This window comes from Suncus etruscus, chromosome 17 (assembly GCF_024139225.1).
Source record: "Suncus etruscus isolate mSunEtr1 chromosome 17, mSunEtr1.pri.cur, whole genome shotgun sequence".
In the NCBI taxonomy this organism is placed as follows: Eukaryota; Metazoa; Chordata; class Mammalia; order Eulipotyphla; family Soricidae; genus Suncus; species Suncus etruscus.
The window spans coordinates 23,691,809-23,707,511 of NC_064864.1; the positions used below are offsets into that span (position 1 = coordinate 23,691,809).

General features: G+C 42.9%; 1 protein-coding gene across 2 annotated transcripts in view; it reads right to left on the bottom strand.

Annotated features, from left to right (window-relative positions):
• The window catches only part of SPECC1L (sperm antigen with calponin homology and coiled-coil domains 1 like), a 120,662-nt gene that overhangs the window by 32,684 nt on the left and 72,275 nt on the right, over positions 1-15,703 (bottom strand). For both annotated transcript variants that reach the window (XM_049790643.1, XM_049790644.1), the window contains 3 exons: positions 14,757-14,847; positions 2,665-2,748; positions 120-276 (listed from right to left, as the gene is read on the bottom strand). In XM_049790643.1, the coding sequence (XP_049646600.1) occupies positions 120-276; positions 2,665-2,748; positions 14,757-14,847 (332 nt within the window). The remainder of the gene's footprint in view (positions 1-119; positions 277-2,664; positions 2,749-14,756; positions 14,848-15,703) is intronic.

The following is a 15,703-nucleotide window of genomic DNA, read 5'->3' on the forward strand; positions in this document are numbered from 1 at the left end:
ATCAGAAAATAACACAAAAGGAAAAAAAAAACAGGTCAGTGCTCGATTTTATAATCTAATGATTTACTTGTGAAGGTCAGGAAAATGGGGTCTGATCTGCAGCCAGATGAACTGCTTACCTGATGCGGCTCCGGGCGGTGGGGGTGACAGAGGCAGTGGGAGAGGAGGAAAGCGAGAGCTGTGGTGATGTGGTCCCCATAGCCATGAGGGAGGCAGGTGATGCTCCTTCTGGTGCAGAGATATCTCGCTTCATTTCCTCACTACTTCTGCGAGACACTGGTGGTAAAAAATAGGTACTTTCAATTTTATAGCAAAGACATTTTTTTTTTTTTTTTTTTTTTTTGGTTTTTGGGCCACACCCGGTGACGCTCAGGGGTTACTCCTGGCTATGCGCTCAGAAGTCGCTCCTGGCTTGGGGGACCATATGGGACGCCGGGGGATCGAACCGCGGTCCGTCTCCTAGGCTAGCGCAGGTAAGGCAGGCACCTTACCTCGAGCGCCACCGCCCGGCCCCGCAAAGACATTTTAAATCAAGTTCCTTACTCAGTTGGTTTCGAAGAGAGCAAGAATTACCATATAGGAGGGAGATCTTATTTCTATAAGCTCACTGATCAAATAAAAAGATTGGGGGTTGGGCTGGAGTGATAGTGCAGTGGGTAGGATATTTGCCTAATATATAGCTTCAATTCCTAGATTCAATCCCTGGCATCCTATATGGTCACTTCTGAGCTCTACTAGGATTCCTGAGTACAGATCAAGGAGAAACCCCTGAGCACCACAGGGTGTGGGCCGAAAACAAAATAAAAACAAGAATATCAATATAAAAATGTACTTTCCTTAAAAAAAAAAAAAAAAAAAAGAACCAGTTAAGGAGATAATACAGGGGTAAGCACTTGCCTTACATGCAGCCAGCCCTAGTTCCATCCCTGACACCACTTATGGTCCTCCTGGCTCTATTAGGAGTGATTGCTGAACACAGAGCTAGGAGTAATCCCTGAGTACTTCTGGGTATGGTCAACTTCTTGCCTGTGTCTCCCTTTCCACCCCTCAAAGTTCCCCATAAAAGAAAGTCCTTTAAAGCATGTACAACTGGAACATCACTGTAAGATTCAAATTTAACAGGAATCTCTCCTTTCCTGGTCTGATTTCTAGCTAAGTTATTATGGGCAAGAAAAGGTCAGAGGGTCCGGAGAGATAGCACAGCGGTGTTTGCCTTGCAAGCAGCCAATCCAGGACCAAAGGTGGTTGGTTCGAATCCCGGTGTCCCATATGGTCCCCCATGTCTGCCAGGAGCTATTTCTGAGCAGACAGCCAGGAGTAACTTACCCCTGAGCAACACTGGGTGTGGCCCAAAAACCAAAAATAAAAAAAAAGAAAAGAAAAGGTCAGAATAAAATACTATGAATAAAAGATAAAATAAAGATTTAGTTCTAGGACAGGGGTCTTCAAACTACAGCCTGCGGGCCACATACTGTATTTGTTCCCGTTTTGTTTCTTCATTTCAAAATAAGATATATGCAGTGTGCATAGGAATTTGTTCATAGTTTTTATTTTCACTATAGTCCGGTACTTCAATGGTCTGAGGGACAGTGAACTGGCCCCCTGTTTAAAAAGTTTGAGACCACTGTTCTAGGAGATACAATGTAAGTCCATCAAATTAATCATCATTAATTAGCTTTGTTATATTAGGAAAAAAATGGCTTCTGGAGAATTCCTAACATATTCTGGAATATCTTTTCAAAGACAGTTATGTCCCCCTTCATATAAATATTCTAATCTTTTACAACTTATCAACTTTGTCAGAAGATGTATTTTTATAGCCTAGCAACTAAAGAAGGCACTTACTAAATACTTGCTAAAGGAAGGAAAAAAACCTAGGTTAAAAATGGGCAAATTTGGGCCGGAGAGATAGCATGGAGGTAAGGCGTTTGCCTTTCATGCAGGAGGTCATCAGTTCGAATCCTGGCGCCCCATATGGTCCTCTGTGCCTGCCAGGAGCAATTTCTGAGCGTGGAGCCAGAAATAACCCCTGAGCACTGCCGGGTGTGACCCAAAAACCACAAAAAAAAAAAAAAAAAAAAAAAGGGCAAATTTAGGGGCTGGAGTGGTGGCGTGGAGTGGTAAGGCTTGTCGGCGCAAGCCTAGGACGGACCATGGTTTGATCCCCTGGCATCCCATATGTCCCCCAAGCCAGAAGTGATTTCTGAGCGCATGGCAACTCCTGAGTGTCACCAGGTGTGCCCCCCCCCCCCAAAAAGAAAACCCAGACAAATTTAAATTGGCAATTATAACCATAAAACTGATTCCTATAGATTCTGGACAATTAAGTAGGGGGTATTCAGAGTGAAAAATTAATCAACTCAAGGACTAAAGAGTAAAGTAGGGCCCGGAGAGATAGCACAGTGGCGTTTGCCTTGCAATCAGCCAATCCAGGACCTAAGGTGGTTGGTTCAAATCCCGGTGTCCCATATGGTCCCCCGTGCCTACCAGGAGCTATTTCTGAGCAGACAGCCAGGAATAACCCCTGAGCACCGATGGGTGTGCCCCCCTCCCCCCCAAAAAAAGTAAAGTAAAGTCAAACCTACAGAGAAAGTATTCAGTATCATCATGGAAACTTCTTTAGGATCTTTTAAAGATACTAAAAGTTCAGATAAAAGTTATCACCTGATATGGACTTGGCACTTTCCATGGCAGGTACTCTTGGAAGAGAAGCAGGTCGGCTGGTTGAAGATGTTCTTAATAGATGTTCTGAACAAAACAGGAAGGGTCACAATTAAAAAAAAATCTGACACTCAACTTTAAAGTAACAAAGATAGCAGGAAGGTGATTTTACTTTTCTCACCCTCTTTCCTAGTCCAAGGCCCAAGTCACAGTCCATTTTTACAGAATGGTCACACACACAAAATACCATAAGGTAACTCATTCAATATTTGTTTACAAGACTGAAACACTAAAAACAGACAAATGTCTTTTGTTTGTTTGGGGACCACATGGCTATGCTCAAGAGACCAGACAGAATCAGCTGCATACAAGGCAAGGGCCCTAATGACTGGTTGTACTATCAATCTGGCCCCAATTCATTCTTTGTAGTTCACTGGTTGTTCTTTGAGGCAATTCAAAAATGTGAAGACCCCCTACTGCATTTAGGTCCTGAAGTACAAACTAAACACAGGTTTTATGTTCCTACATTTAGTGGGGGGGGGGGGGGGAAGCCAGACATACATACAACCACAGACAAGTCTAATGTGATCATTAGAATACTAGAATCTGGGGCCGGGCAGTGGCGCTAGAGGTAAGGTGCCTGCCTTGCCTGCGCTAGCCTTGGACGGACCGCGGTTCGATCCCCCGGCGACCCATATGGTACCCCAAGCCAGGAGCAACTTCTGAGCACATAGCCAGGAGTAACCCCTGAGAGTTACTGTGTGTGGCCCAAAAATCCAAAAAAAAAAAAAAAAAAAAAAACTAGAATCATGGGCCCAGAGAGATAGCACAGTGGCATTTGCCTTGCAAGCAGCCGATCCAGGACCAAAGGTGGTTGGTTGGAATCCCGGTGTCCCATATGGTCCCCCGTGCCTGCCAGGAACTATTTCTGAGCAGACAGCCAAGAGTCACCCCTGAGCACTGCCGGGTGTGGCCCAAAAACCAAAAAAAAAAAAAAAAAAGAAAAAAGAAAAAAAGAATAAGTGCCACCAAAAGGTGAGGAAAAGCCCTTCAACTTTGATTTTACGCATCAGGGAAAGATCAAACAATAGAATAACAGTAAGCTGGACTTTACTAGTTGGTAAAGAAGAGGGTTAGGAAAGGATTTTTCAGATTTTTTGTTCTTGTTTTGGGTCACACACAGCAACGCTCAGGAATTACTGCTGGCAATGCTCAGGGGACCATATGGGATGCTGGATATCGAACCTGGGATGGCCCCATGCAAAGCAAATGCCCGACTACTATCGCTCTGGCCACATCACATTAGAACAGTTTTAAGGACATTTAAAGTAAAGAATAACAAAATCTTGGAGTGGCTAAATATGGGTTACATGGGAAAGACAGCGGCAGGAAACTGAGTGTTAAAAGAGATGCTAAATCTAAATAGCAAAGTCTTCGTTATCACCTGCTATGTGGACTTTAGTCTCTGGCTAACAAGGAAGTGTCTGTCAGTTTTGATCAATCCAGGAAGAACACAAATGCTGCCCTACTGTTTGCAGCCTCACCCTCTTCGACTCCTCCCTTCTTTCTAAACACAAGTGTTTCTTGAGTACCTTAGATATTGGCACCAGCTGTTTCCTTGCCTCCTTAGACCGGCTAACTTTCCCATCCTTCTGGCTTAGTTTCAGCAGCATTTCCGTCAAGATGGTTCCCCTGCAGTGGAAGCCCACAATACAGACTATTTCTTCCTTCTGTGCCAGCATATTTCTTTCCTAAGGCTACCGGGATTACAAGCCCAAGGATGAGAAAGTTTACTAGTCCCCGGCTGACATGTTAAGAGACATGTGATTAGGTTGAGAAAAAACATCCCCTCTTAAACTTCACTAAGACTATCAGCGTCACTGTCCAAGAATGTCCCTACAGCAAACATAATTTAACAAGAGGAAGGGACTCAGCAAACACTGCTAGAAGAGGTCATCCACCATTTGTTTCGCAAATGACCATTTAGAGCCAGGGAGAGGGCTTCAAAGAGCTGGTGCACATGCTTGCTAGAGTCACAGGTTCAATCCCTGGCACCACCAGGAATATCATTTTTAAAAATGACAACTTTAAATGTATTCCCTCTTCCGAGGCCAGAGAGACAGTACAGTAGATAGGGTGTTTGTCTCACATGATGTTGATCTGGGTTCAATTCCCAGCACCCCATATTGCCCCACACCAAGAACTACCAGGAGCACTGCCAGGTGTAACCCATATCTCCCCCCAAAATTATTTCCTCTCAAATATCATGGCAGCAGAATGACTAGAAAATGTCTTTCAAGAATCTTTTTTAATTCCAAATTAATATTCTAAGAAAATGAGTAGTGTTTGTTCATAATCTCATACTTGTTTAGAGGGGGAGGAATTAGGAAGGATTAACTCACTTTCTTTTTTTTGAGGGGTTGGGCCTCACCCAGAAGCACTTAGGGGTTACTCCAGGCTCTGCACTCAAAAATCGCTCCTGGCAGGCTCAGGGGACCATGTGGGATACTGGGGATGGAACCTAGGTCTGTCTTGGGGTTGGCCATGTGTGCAAGGCAAAATGCCCTACTGCTGTACTATCGCTCTGGCCCCTAAACTCACTTTCTTAATAAAGATAAGACGTGTGTAGCTTAGAGTCATCCTATCGTATCTAGAACAAACATCACCTCTGAACAAAGAGTCTACAAGTGAGCATCAATCAGCATCCTGAACCCTGCTGCAGTTGGCAATCGTCCTCACAGGAAGAGCATATTATGCACAAAGTCTGACAGACAAAACAAAGTTAGCGGAACACGGAAATAGTAGGAAACAGAAATCAGCATTTTAAATTTAATCAAATTTTCCATTTTACAATTATGAAACTGGCCATTTCCCTAAAATCTTAAGTACTCCAAAGATCACAGCAAGTAAAGAAAGTGAAAACAAATAAAGACAAATTGAAAGAAGTGTTGGGTTGTTAGATTGCACCTTATTTTACCCAAAACAAAGCTCATCACTGGTTCCTATGTATCTGTTTATTTACAATGTGGTTTTATCCCCAAAACAGAGACAGTTTTATTGTAAACCTGGGCCGACTGACTCAGGATACCCTGAGCTACCTGTCCTTACTCCCGGATCTGGGGGTGGTTTCTATACTCAATAAAAATGACAGATCTGGCAAACAGCTCACTCTCTGTACGAGGTAGAAGATGACCAGGCTACACATGTTTCACCCTCACCTGGTTTGTATTTTTTTGTATGGTGACCCTGATTCGGACCTGCTCACCCAGAGTTGAAAATAGGCGTGTAGGGTGGGACATATTTATATTAGGTAAGGCATAATGACCATGTCAATTTCTACATAAGTTTCCTAAGTTGTCTTATTTTCTTTTTACAAGGCATACAAAGGGTATACAATTGAAATAAAGTTTATGAAATCCATGGATTGATGCAAATGCCCAATGACTGGGAAAGTATTTTTCAGGTAATATAGTCACTATTTCAGACAAGCACAAAATCATTCTGAAAATCAATTTCATGAAGAATAAATGATTTTTCTTTTCAGAATCATTTGTGATCATTTCAACAAGCACACCAGTCTGTGCTGCCATTTCCTGAAGGGCAGTCCCTGTGAGAACTGACTTGCCCAGAGGTGCTGGCCCCAATAAGATCATGTATCCACTGACTGCCGCACTAGGCGGGCTGGACTCCGAAATCTTTGCGCCAAAATGTCTGTGTGGCCCCCCCTTCAGGAAATAAGATATATCAATAATATCACAATAATAGACAGCAGACAGGAAAGATGATACTTTCTAATAATAGACTCGATTCTATTATGGAGCTATTTTTGTCTTTAACCCACACTCATTAATCAATTCATTAAACTAAATATTGGGCATCCTCTACTTGTCAGGTTTGGTACAAAAGTAGAAAAAGAAAGCTGGCAGGACATTTACACTCATGAAATTCAGCAACTATAGGGTTTTTAAAACCATTATAAGTGAGAGACGCCAGGGAAGAACTGGTCCAAGAGACTCTGGGAACCCATCAGGGGACATGACCCACTCTTCTGAGAGGTCCGGAAAGGCCTCCTGAGGAAATGACATCTCAGTTAAGACTTAGAAGGATTATTAATAGTTTTATACAGGCAAAAGGGGCTTGGAGGGGAGAGTGCACCTGGCTAAACGGTTCAGCATATAGCAACAGAAATTCAGGGCTGTTGTAACTCCACCCTGGATTTAGGTGTTCCTATCTGAGACCCACCCATTTCTGGGAGGGGTCTTGGGAACCGGATATTAGGTGTGACCTTACCTGCAAGACCTGGCCCATTCCTGGGAGGGGTCTTGGAATAGGTAGATAAACCCTGGAGCCTGGGGATGAGGGGCTCTCAGGAAGATGGCTGAATTATAAGATGCAGGGCTAAGAATGGCCGAATGCTTGAAAGGTTATGAGATAGGCCACACACCTGTGGTGGTCAGGGCATGAATAAAGATGATGCTTCCTAATGCCTGCATATGAGTGAGTGATTTCGCCTTTCACCTGGGCCTGGGACCCGCCGGCTGGATGGGGGATGAAGCCACGTGGCTGGGGCCTAAGCACAAAGGCCTCCATCCTTCACCATCCAGCTCAATCCTTATTTATTTAATGCAACAGGCTGTCATGTTCGGAAGGCAAAGAAGAAAAGGGAGCTGCAAAGACAGGGTTGGAATTATCAAACCACCGCAAGGTAAATAAAGGCTCAGGCAATTTAGGCCAAGCTACGGAGTTTGAACTTTAACCTTTACCCCGTTAGCAAAAGGGAATCAGCTACGGTTTTATCAGATGAGCATCTTTCTATCTAAGATGGATTAGAGAGTAGCAACAGTGCAGAAGGGAGATAAGGCTGGCTTGCGCTTGGCTGGTACCAAGGGAGAGCAAGAGAAGTAAACACATTCAAGGCTAATTGGATATGCAGGTGAAGGAAGGAGAAACCACATTCAGAGATAAAAAAAAAAAGGGTATTATGAGGAAAAGAAAGGAGATGAGCACACCTACCTTTGAGATACCCAGGAAAGAAGTGGAGAGGGCAGTTAGAGAAGATTAGGAGACGAGTCAGAGTAAATACAGTTTTGGAAATTCTGAGTAAACAGGTGATGGAGTAGGAACAAACTTGGCTACATAGAGATTCTGGCGATCTTGGTGAAAGTGATTTCATGGGGCTGAAGAGAGCACGGAGGTAAGGTGTTTGCCTTGCATGCAGAAGGACAGCTGTTCAAATCCCGGCATCCCATATGGTTCCCTGAGCCTGCCAGGAGTGATTTCTGGGTGTAGAGCCAGAAGTAACCCCTGAGTGCTGCTGAGAGTGATCCAAAACCAAAAATTTTTTTAAAATTTAAAAAAAAACCTGCTTGAGGGATGGGAGACTGAAAGGTTGTGCAAGAGTAAGAGGAAAAGTATAGCGACTGACTGAAGGAGGTAGGGAGAAGGGAGGTTTTTTCCTTTTTAATATAGAGAAGATGTGCACACATTTTTAAATGGCCATAAAAGGCAGTCAGTAGCGAGGGAATGGGTGAAGACAGAGAAGGAACCGCTATTCAACAGAATGAGGCTAAAAATGTATGTCGAAGCACCAAAGGTAGGGGTCTAAGGCAGAGAGGCATGCGTGTTCACCTACACAGACATCGAGCATGACACGAGCAAGGTAGCTCTTCTACTTATTTAGAAACCAGAAGTAACTTCACCTTATTAGAAGCCAGAAAAGGCACTTGGGTTGTATACTATGTCCTCCAATCAAACCTTATAATTAACAGTGGATATAAAAAGAGATGTTTTTATATCCAATTTTTATTTCACAGAAGAGTAGGTTCAAAGGAATCAATGTTGCTACAGAAAATAACTATAAAATATTTTTATTTATTTTGGGGATTTCTGGGCCATGCTCAGGGGTTACTCCTGGCTCTATGCTCAGAAATCACTCATTGTAGGCTGGGGACCATACAGGATGCCAGGGATCAAACCCAGGTCAGACCCATGAAAGACAAATGCCCTACCCACTATGCCACCGCTGTACTATGGCTCTGGCCTATGAAATTTTGTAAAAAGATGAAAATCAGGAGGCTGGGCTGTAGTTCAATGGTAAAAGCGCTTGCCTTGCATATACGATATCTGGGTTCTATCCCCAGCATCATAAAGGAAGAAAAGGAAAGGAAAGGAAAGGAAAGGGAGGGGTGGGGAATGGAAGAGGAAGGGATAAAAGAGGGGAGGGAAAAAGACAAAATGTACTAAGGGAAAACCAAAGTAGACAAAGTGAAAGGAGTCCACACCTGCAAGAATAAGGTAATACTAGTAGTTTCCCAAGTTTTTTTGGGGGGAGGGCCACAGATGTCGCTCCTGGCAGGCTCAGGGGACCATATGGGATGCCAGTTGAATTCTGGTTGAATTCTATTGAATTCTGATCCATCCCACATGCAAGACAAACGACTTATCACCATGCTATCTCTCTGGCCCATTTTCCCAGTTTTATTGTTTAATAACACCACATAGTTGAGGTTGGGCCAGACAACTAAATTTCATAGAAACGCCAGTGTCCAGTATTGAAGAAATGGGGACGAATGTTCTGACAACCAAAGGTTCAGAGAAGTGAGAGGGTAGGTAAATTGCCAAAGGAAGAATCATGAATTCTGCATAGAAACTCTAACTACTCCCACTTGGGTAATAAAGAGCTGGACTACGGAAAAGCAAAACAGGTATTTCAACACAGAAAAAGTTGGAATTCGAAGTGTTTCCAAGTTAACTGACTGGTTTTAGAATAACTTTTTTCATAAGAACATAACAGAGGGTGTAGGGTGTGGCACTAGGCTGCTGTGGCCTTATGCAGAAGGGGGAATCTGCTCCCATCCTTTCTAAGAATGCCCAAGAACAGACTACCTGCTCTGTGACTGAACTTACCAAAATAAATAAATAAATAAATAAATAAATAAATAAATAAATAAATAAATAAATAAATAAATAAATAAATAAATAAAAGGCAACTAAACTTCTCAGATGGGGGCCGGGCGGTGGCGCTGGAGGTAAGGTGCCTGCTTTGCCTGCGCTAGCCTAGGACGGACCGCGGTTCGATCCCCCGGCGTCCCATATGGTCCCCCAAGAAGCCAGGAGCAACTTCTGAGCGCATAGCCAGGAGTAACCCCTGAGCGTCACAGGGTGTGGCCCAAAAACCAAAAAAAAAAAAAAAAAAACTCAGATGGGACAAAACTAACAGCCCAATATAGGGCTGAAAACTGGACTATTTTCAGATGGGGATCAGCTAAGCCCAGAAAACACAGCAATCTCTACCAATAACAACCAACTACTAGGCAGAAAAATGGTCTAACTCTTCATCAAGCTCCAAGAGAAAAGAATGGCCACCGACTCTTCCCAGGTAGCCTGGTCCTCTGTGACATTCTCAGAATGGGTGGGGGCAGACTCCCCTTTCTGCATGAACCACAACAGCCTAGCACCACACCCTACATCCTCCAACAGAAAAGGTCCAGCTCCAAGACTCCATATTGGGTGCCTATTGTTTCAAATCTACAGATCCTTAACTAAGAGGCTGCATGCACCTCAAAATTTCATAGTGTCAGCCCAGTAATATCACAGAGAGTCTGATGGGAAAGATAAACAGCAATCTACCAAGCTCAGTAAGCCAAAACAGTTAACACAAGAAGACTTAACTAGACCAGTCACAGCCCAGTAAATCCTTAGACACCGACTTTAGTAATACCCTGGAAAAATATAACTATTATTCCAAATCAACCAGTGTTGATCTAAATTTGATAATTCTCTTTGCCTTTGTTATTCTAAAAAAATTGAAGAACATTTATTTTGCCTGCAATGGGGCAGATTAAGGTGGTGAGTGGAAATTGGGGACACTGGTGAAAAGAAAGTCACACTGGTGGTGGTGAAACTAGCAAGCATTTGGGGCTGGAGAGATAGCGTGGAGGTAGGGCATTTGCCTTGCATGCAGAAAGAGGGTGGTTTGAATCCTAGCATCCCATATGGTCCCCCGAGCGTGCCAGGAGGAATTTCTGAGCACAGAGCCAGGAGTAAACCCTGAGTGCCGCCGAGTGTGACCCAAAAAAACAAAAACAAAGAACAAAAAAAAAAAAAGAAAAGAAAAGAAAAAAGAAAAAGAAACTAGCAAGCATTTGAATTTTTTTGTATGTGTTTGTGCTGAGCACCCCATACCCACCCTGACACCAAAAAACCAGCAACTTCCATCTATACCTCCATCAAGCTCCCCAAAAAATAATGTCTATTGATACTACCCAGGTAGTTCATTCCTGGTTGATACCTCTGTGGTTTCCTTGGAAGAGAGAGTGAGGGAGTAAGAGTGAGAGTGAGAGGGGGGACGGGGTGTATATGGCAGTGAGAATAGATTTCTCTTCTGTGAGAACCACAGCAGCCCAGAACACACCCTTCACTCTCCAACAGAAATGGCCCAGCTCCAAGACTTAACCTTATCAAACTTCCAAGCCACAAAATTAGTTTTAGATCTATAAATCCTGGACCATGTGGCCACATGCACCTCCAAATTTCATAGTCAGCACAGTGGTACCACAGGAAATCTGATGGGAAAGTTATATAATAATCTACCTATTTCACTGAGCCTAAACAGTAACACAGAAGATTCCACTAGCACCAACCACAGCCCAGCAAACCCTTAGACACCGACTTTACTAACACCAAATAGATGTAACAATTTTAAATTGGCCAGTGCTGATCTAAGTTTTGGTAATTCCATTTGCCTTTGTGTTTTATAATACAACAATCTGAAGTGAGTTTGTGCCTGCATGGAGGCAGACTATGGGTGGTGGGTGGGGACTGGTGAAGAGATGGTCACATTGGTTGGTGGTGGGACTGGTATCTGAACATTTACCTGAAATTGATGGTATTGTGAACAACTTGGTAAATCATGTTGTTATAATAAAAATTAGAAAAAATTAATTAAATATTTTCCTACACTGATATAACAGCTAAGTATGATGTTAAAAAAAAATAAAAAAGCACACACACACACACACACACACCCCAACTTCAAAATATTTAACCAGAAAAAAAGAACATATTCCTAATTGTTCCAGAAGTAGAACAGGGGGCAGCTCCTTTTAAAATTTAAGTACTAAGAAGTCACTAAATTTTCATTTACTAGCTTTTCCATTTTTGTGGATCACAGCGGGTTAGTAGGGGTGCTCCCCACTGTGTTGAGGGGACCATGCAGTGCTGGGGATTGAATTTGTGCCTCCCACCACACAAAGCATGCATGCATTCTCCCCTTTGAGCTCTCTTTCCTCTCTATGAAAGTCATATTTTTAAAATCTCTAACAAAATAAGAGGTAAGGAAGAAAAGACAGAGCCTGAATCTCTATCACAGTTTGAATGACCACAGTGGCTTTTTATGACTGAGAATCAGGTTTTTACTTTTTCTAAGTGGTTTCTTTCTTTAGTGACTGTTTAAGATAAAAGGTCACATTATCAACACTTCACAGATAAAAATGCATCTAAGTGTGTTTCCTCTCTCTCCTATATTTGCACGGTTTCAAATAAGCCCCATTAAGGCTATAACAGAACGAAGGAGAGAATTAGAATGGCATTAACACAGACGGATCACACGTACCACGAGCCCAATGGCATTATCATTTGATGCATTACCAGATGGTAAAATGAGGATAGCCAGGAAAAGATTTAATTCAGCAAAACACTGGCCTCAGTGAAACACACACTTTGGCTGGGCCCTCAATAACCCTGGTGCAGACTTCACAACCCTGTCTCCACCCGCAGACAAACAAGCAGGGGGAAAAAAAAGCAATGTTATTCAGTTCCCCAAAACCACCAAAACCAAACTTATCTATAATAAAATACAAATATGATGCTCCAGATCTCTTATCAGCTATGAGAGCTGCCAGGGTTAATGAGAAAATACCCAACAGTCTTGATGAAAACAGCTCTGGAGGGACGGAAAGATGAGCAAAGGCTTTCAGAGAGGTGAGGAGAATTTATGAATCTGTGAGGGCTTGAGAAACAGTTCAATGAGCTCTGAGCATGCTCTGCATGGAGAAGAGCCCAGGAGAGCTCTGATACTGGTCCCAAGTACTGAGGACTGCTGGGAGTGACCCCAAGCACTAACTGATGTGACCCAACCCCAAAAAAGCCCTGTGAGCTCGATATTCACAATTAATCCTAATTTATTGTCATGAAGCAATATCAGAGATCATAGCCAGGACACCTGAGACTGGTGATCTCTATCATCATTCCCCTACACTTCCTCCTAAATCCACCTGAAAGGTAAGAATAGGAACATGGTAAAATAGACACAAAGACTTTTAAAGTCCCTCTTCCCTTAGAGAACATTTTTTTTTTTAATCTGACAAAAGAATTTTATGTTTTGTGGCTGAAAGGTAGGTCTTCACATTCTATTAACATCTCTTACTCAACCTATAAGGTGATTTACGTTTGTGATTTTATCTAAGACTGCTTGGTTACCTTCTGAGGGAAAAAAAGGTTGGGTCATTGATGAGCTGATAGAATGACAATGGACACAGAAGTCTCGTGCAGGAAAAGCAGCACCTTCCTATCATAGCCTTGGATGTGTGCAACTAGCTGACTTGAACACACTCAAGATTGACAGATCCAAGCCAATTAAACAGAATTTATCCTCTAGGGGCCAGAGCAATAGCACAGTGGTAGGGAGTTAGCTTTACATGCGGCCAACTTGGGGAGGAACTGGGTTGGATTTCTGGCATCCCAAATGGTCCCCCCAAGCCTGCCAGGAGCAATTTCTGTACACAAAGCCAGAAGGAACCCTTGAGCTTCACCAGGGGTAAGCCCAAAAATTAAAAAAAAAGAAGAAGAAGGGGGGAGAGAGAGAAGAGAGAGAGGAGAGGGAGAGGGAGAGAGGGAGGAGAGAGGGAGAGGGAGAGAGGGAGGAGAGAAGAGAGAGAGGGGAGGTAGAGGGAGAGAGGGAGGAGAGAGGGAGAGGGAGGAGAGAGAGAGAGAGAGAGAGAGAGGGAGAGAGGGAGAGAGGGAGAGAGGGAGAGAGGGAGACAGAGACAGACAGAGAGAGAATCCATTCTCTACCAATATTCCCTGAGGTTCCAGGGAACATTTACTCAGGTCTTCAAGGAAATCTATCACATATCTGCTATGTCTTCCCCATTGAAACATTGTAGTCTTACCCGTGAGTCTAATCTCCAGACCTGGGAAAGAACAGACAACACAGGGAGGTGACTTGTCTGCATGACCTATAAGGAGCCCAGACTTACATCCATGGTGAAGCACTGTCTTTCACAGCACAAGACCTCGATGTCCCAAACCATTATTGCAGTGTACTTCAAAAACCCACATATAACGAGGCCATATGGTCAGAGAAGGAGCCCTATTTATGAAAGGCAGTAGTGGAGTTCCAGTGCTGGCTCTACCATAGAAAAAAGCTCTGTGAAGTGGGCAAGTCCCTTATCAAGTGCACAAAAGAATTGCAGGACCCCATCTTTTAGTTTGTTTCCTATGTGGCTGGAAAGACAGTAAAACTGGTAAAGCACTTGACCTGTAAGCAGTTGAATGAGGTTCGATTTCTGGCATCAATATGATCCCCGAAGCACCACCAGGAATGATTCTTGAGTGCAGAACCAGGGATAACACCTGAGAATTGCTGATATAGCCCCTCCCTCCAATAAAGAATAAAAAGTATTTTGTTTCCGGAAGGCAGCTCAGTGCTTGCTTAAAATGCATAACCAGCAGGGAAAGACGTTGCAAGTTCAAATTACTACAAGCAAAGAGGCTATAGCTATATAGTCTGGGATCTCCAACAAGGGGTAAAAATAAAACAAGTCTGCTTTCTCTTATAAATAATAATGCAGAATACAGAGATGAGAAGGATAGGTTTTGGAGTCAGGCTAGGTAGGCCACTAGAAGACCCATCAACTATGGTAATCTCATTAATTTTGCTAACCATTACCTATTCTAATGCTAGGAGATTTGTCTTCTAAGATGTATTTATTAATAACTTGCCCACATGCATTTAAGGAACAAAGAAAACAGCAAAAAATTTCAAAATAATAATAAAATTAACAACAAAAACTCAATACAACATTAAGATGTACCTTGAACAGGGATTTCCCCATAGTTTGGTCTTTTATCTGACAAGGATGTCAAGGGTTTTGATGTAGAGATTGGTCCACTTATGGAATGTCTCTGAAACAGAAGATAAAGTTCTCCAAGTTAGATTAAGAAAATAAGCCCTGCAGAGAAATATACAAATTCTTATGAATTAGTGCAATTCTCTTACTGTTTAACATGAAGGCTGAAAAACATGCTGTTAAAGAGATATGTTATCAGTATCTTTAATGAAGACATCCCCTGAACCCTTTATCAGTTTTCTACAACATCACAATCAAGATATCAACAAATATATAATCAAGATATAAAACATTTGATCACCATAAAAATTGCTCTTCTGGGCCGGGCGGTGGCGCTCGAGGTAAGGTGCCTGCCTTACCTGCGCTAGCCTAGGAGACGGACCGCGGTTCGATCCCCCGGCGTCCCATATGGTCCCCCAAGCCAGGAGCGACTTCTGAGCGCATAGCCAGGAGTAACCCCTGAGCGTCACCGGGTGTGGCCCAAAAACCAAAAAAAAAAAAAAAAAAAAAAAAAAAAAAAAAAAAAAAAAAAAAATTGCTCTTCTGCCTATTTTATAATTAAGTTTCCTTTCAGGTTCTGGATCATATGTTACCACTGGAATTCTGAGGGTGAGCTGGCTATTTGGGCTTAAAAGAATTCATCAACATCATACCCAGCCAGCAGACTAAATTGTGGGTTTAATTTTTTATTTCCCTGAATACTAAAATGCTGAACACATTTTTATATGTTTATTTGCAATATCTGTATCCTATCTGACCTGGATTCAATCTCTGGCATCCCTTATGGTTCTCTAGGCACCCCTAGTGTGACTCTTTTTTTTTGGTTTTTGGGCCACACCCGGCGGTGCTCAGGGGTTACTCCTGGCTGTCTGCTCAGAAATAGCTCCTGGGGCCCGAAGAGATAGCACAGC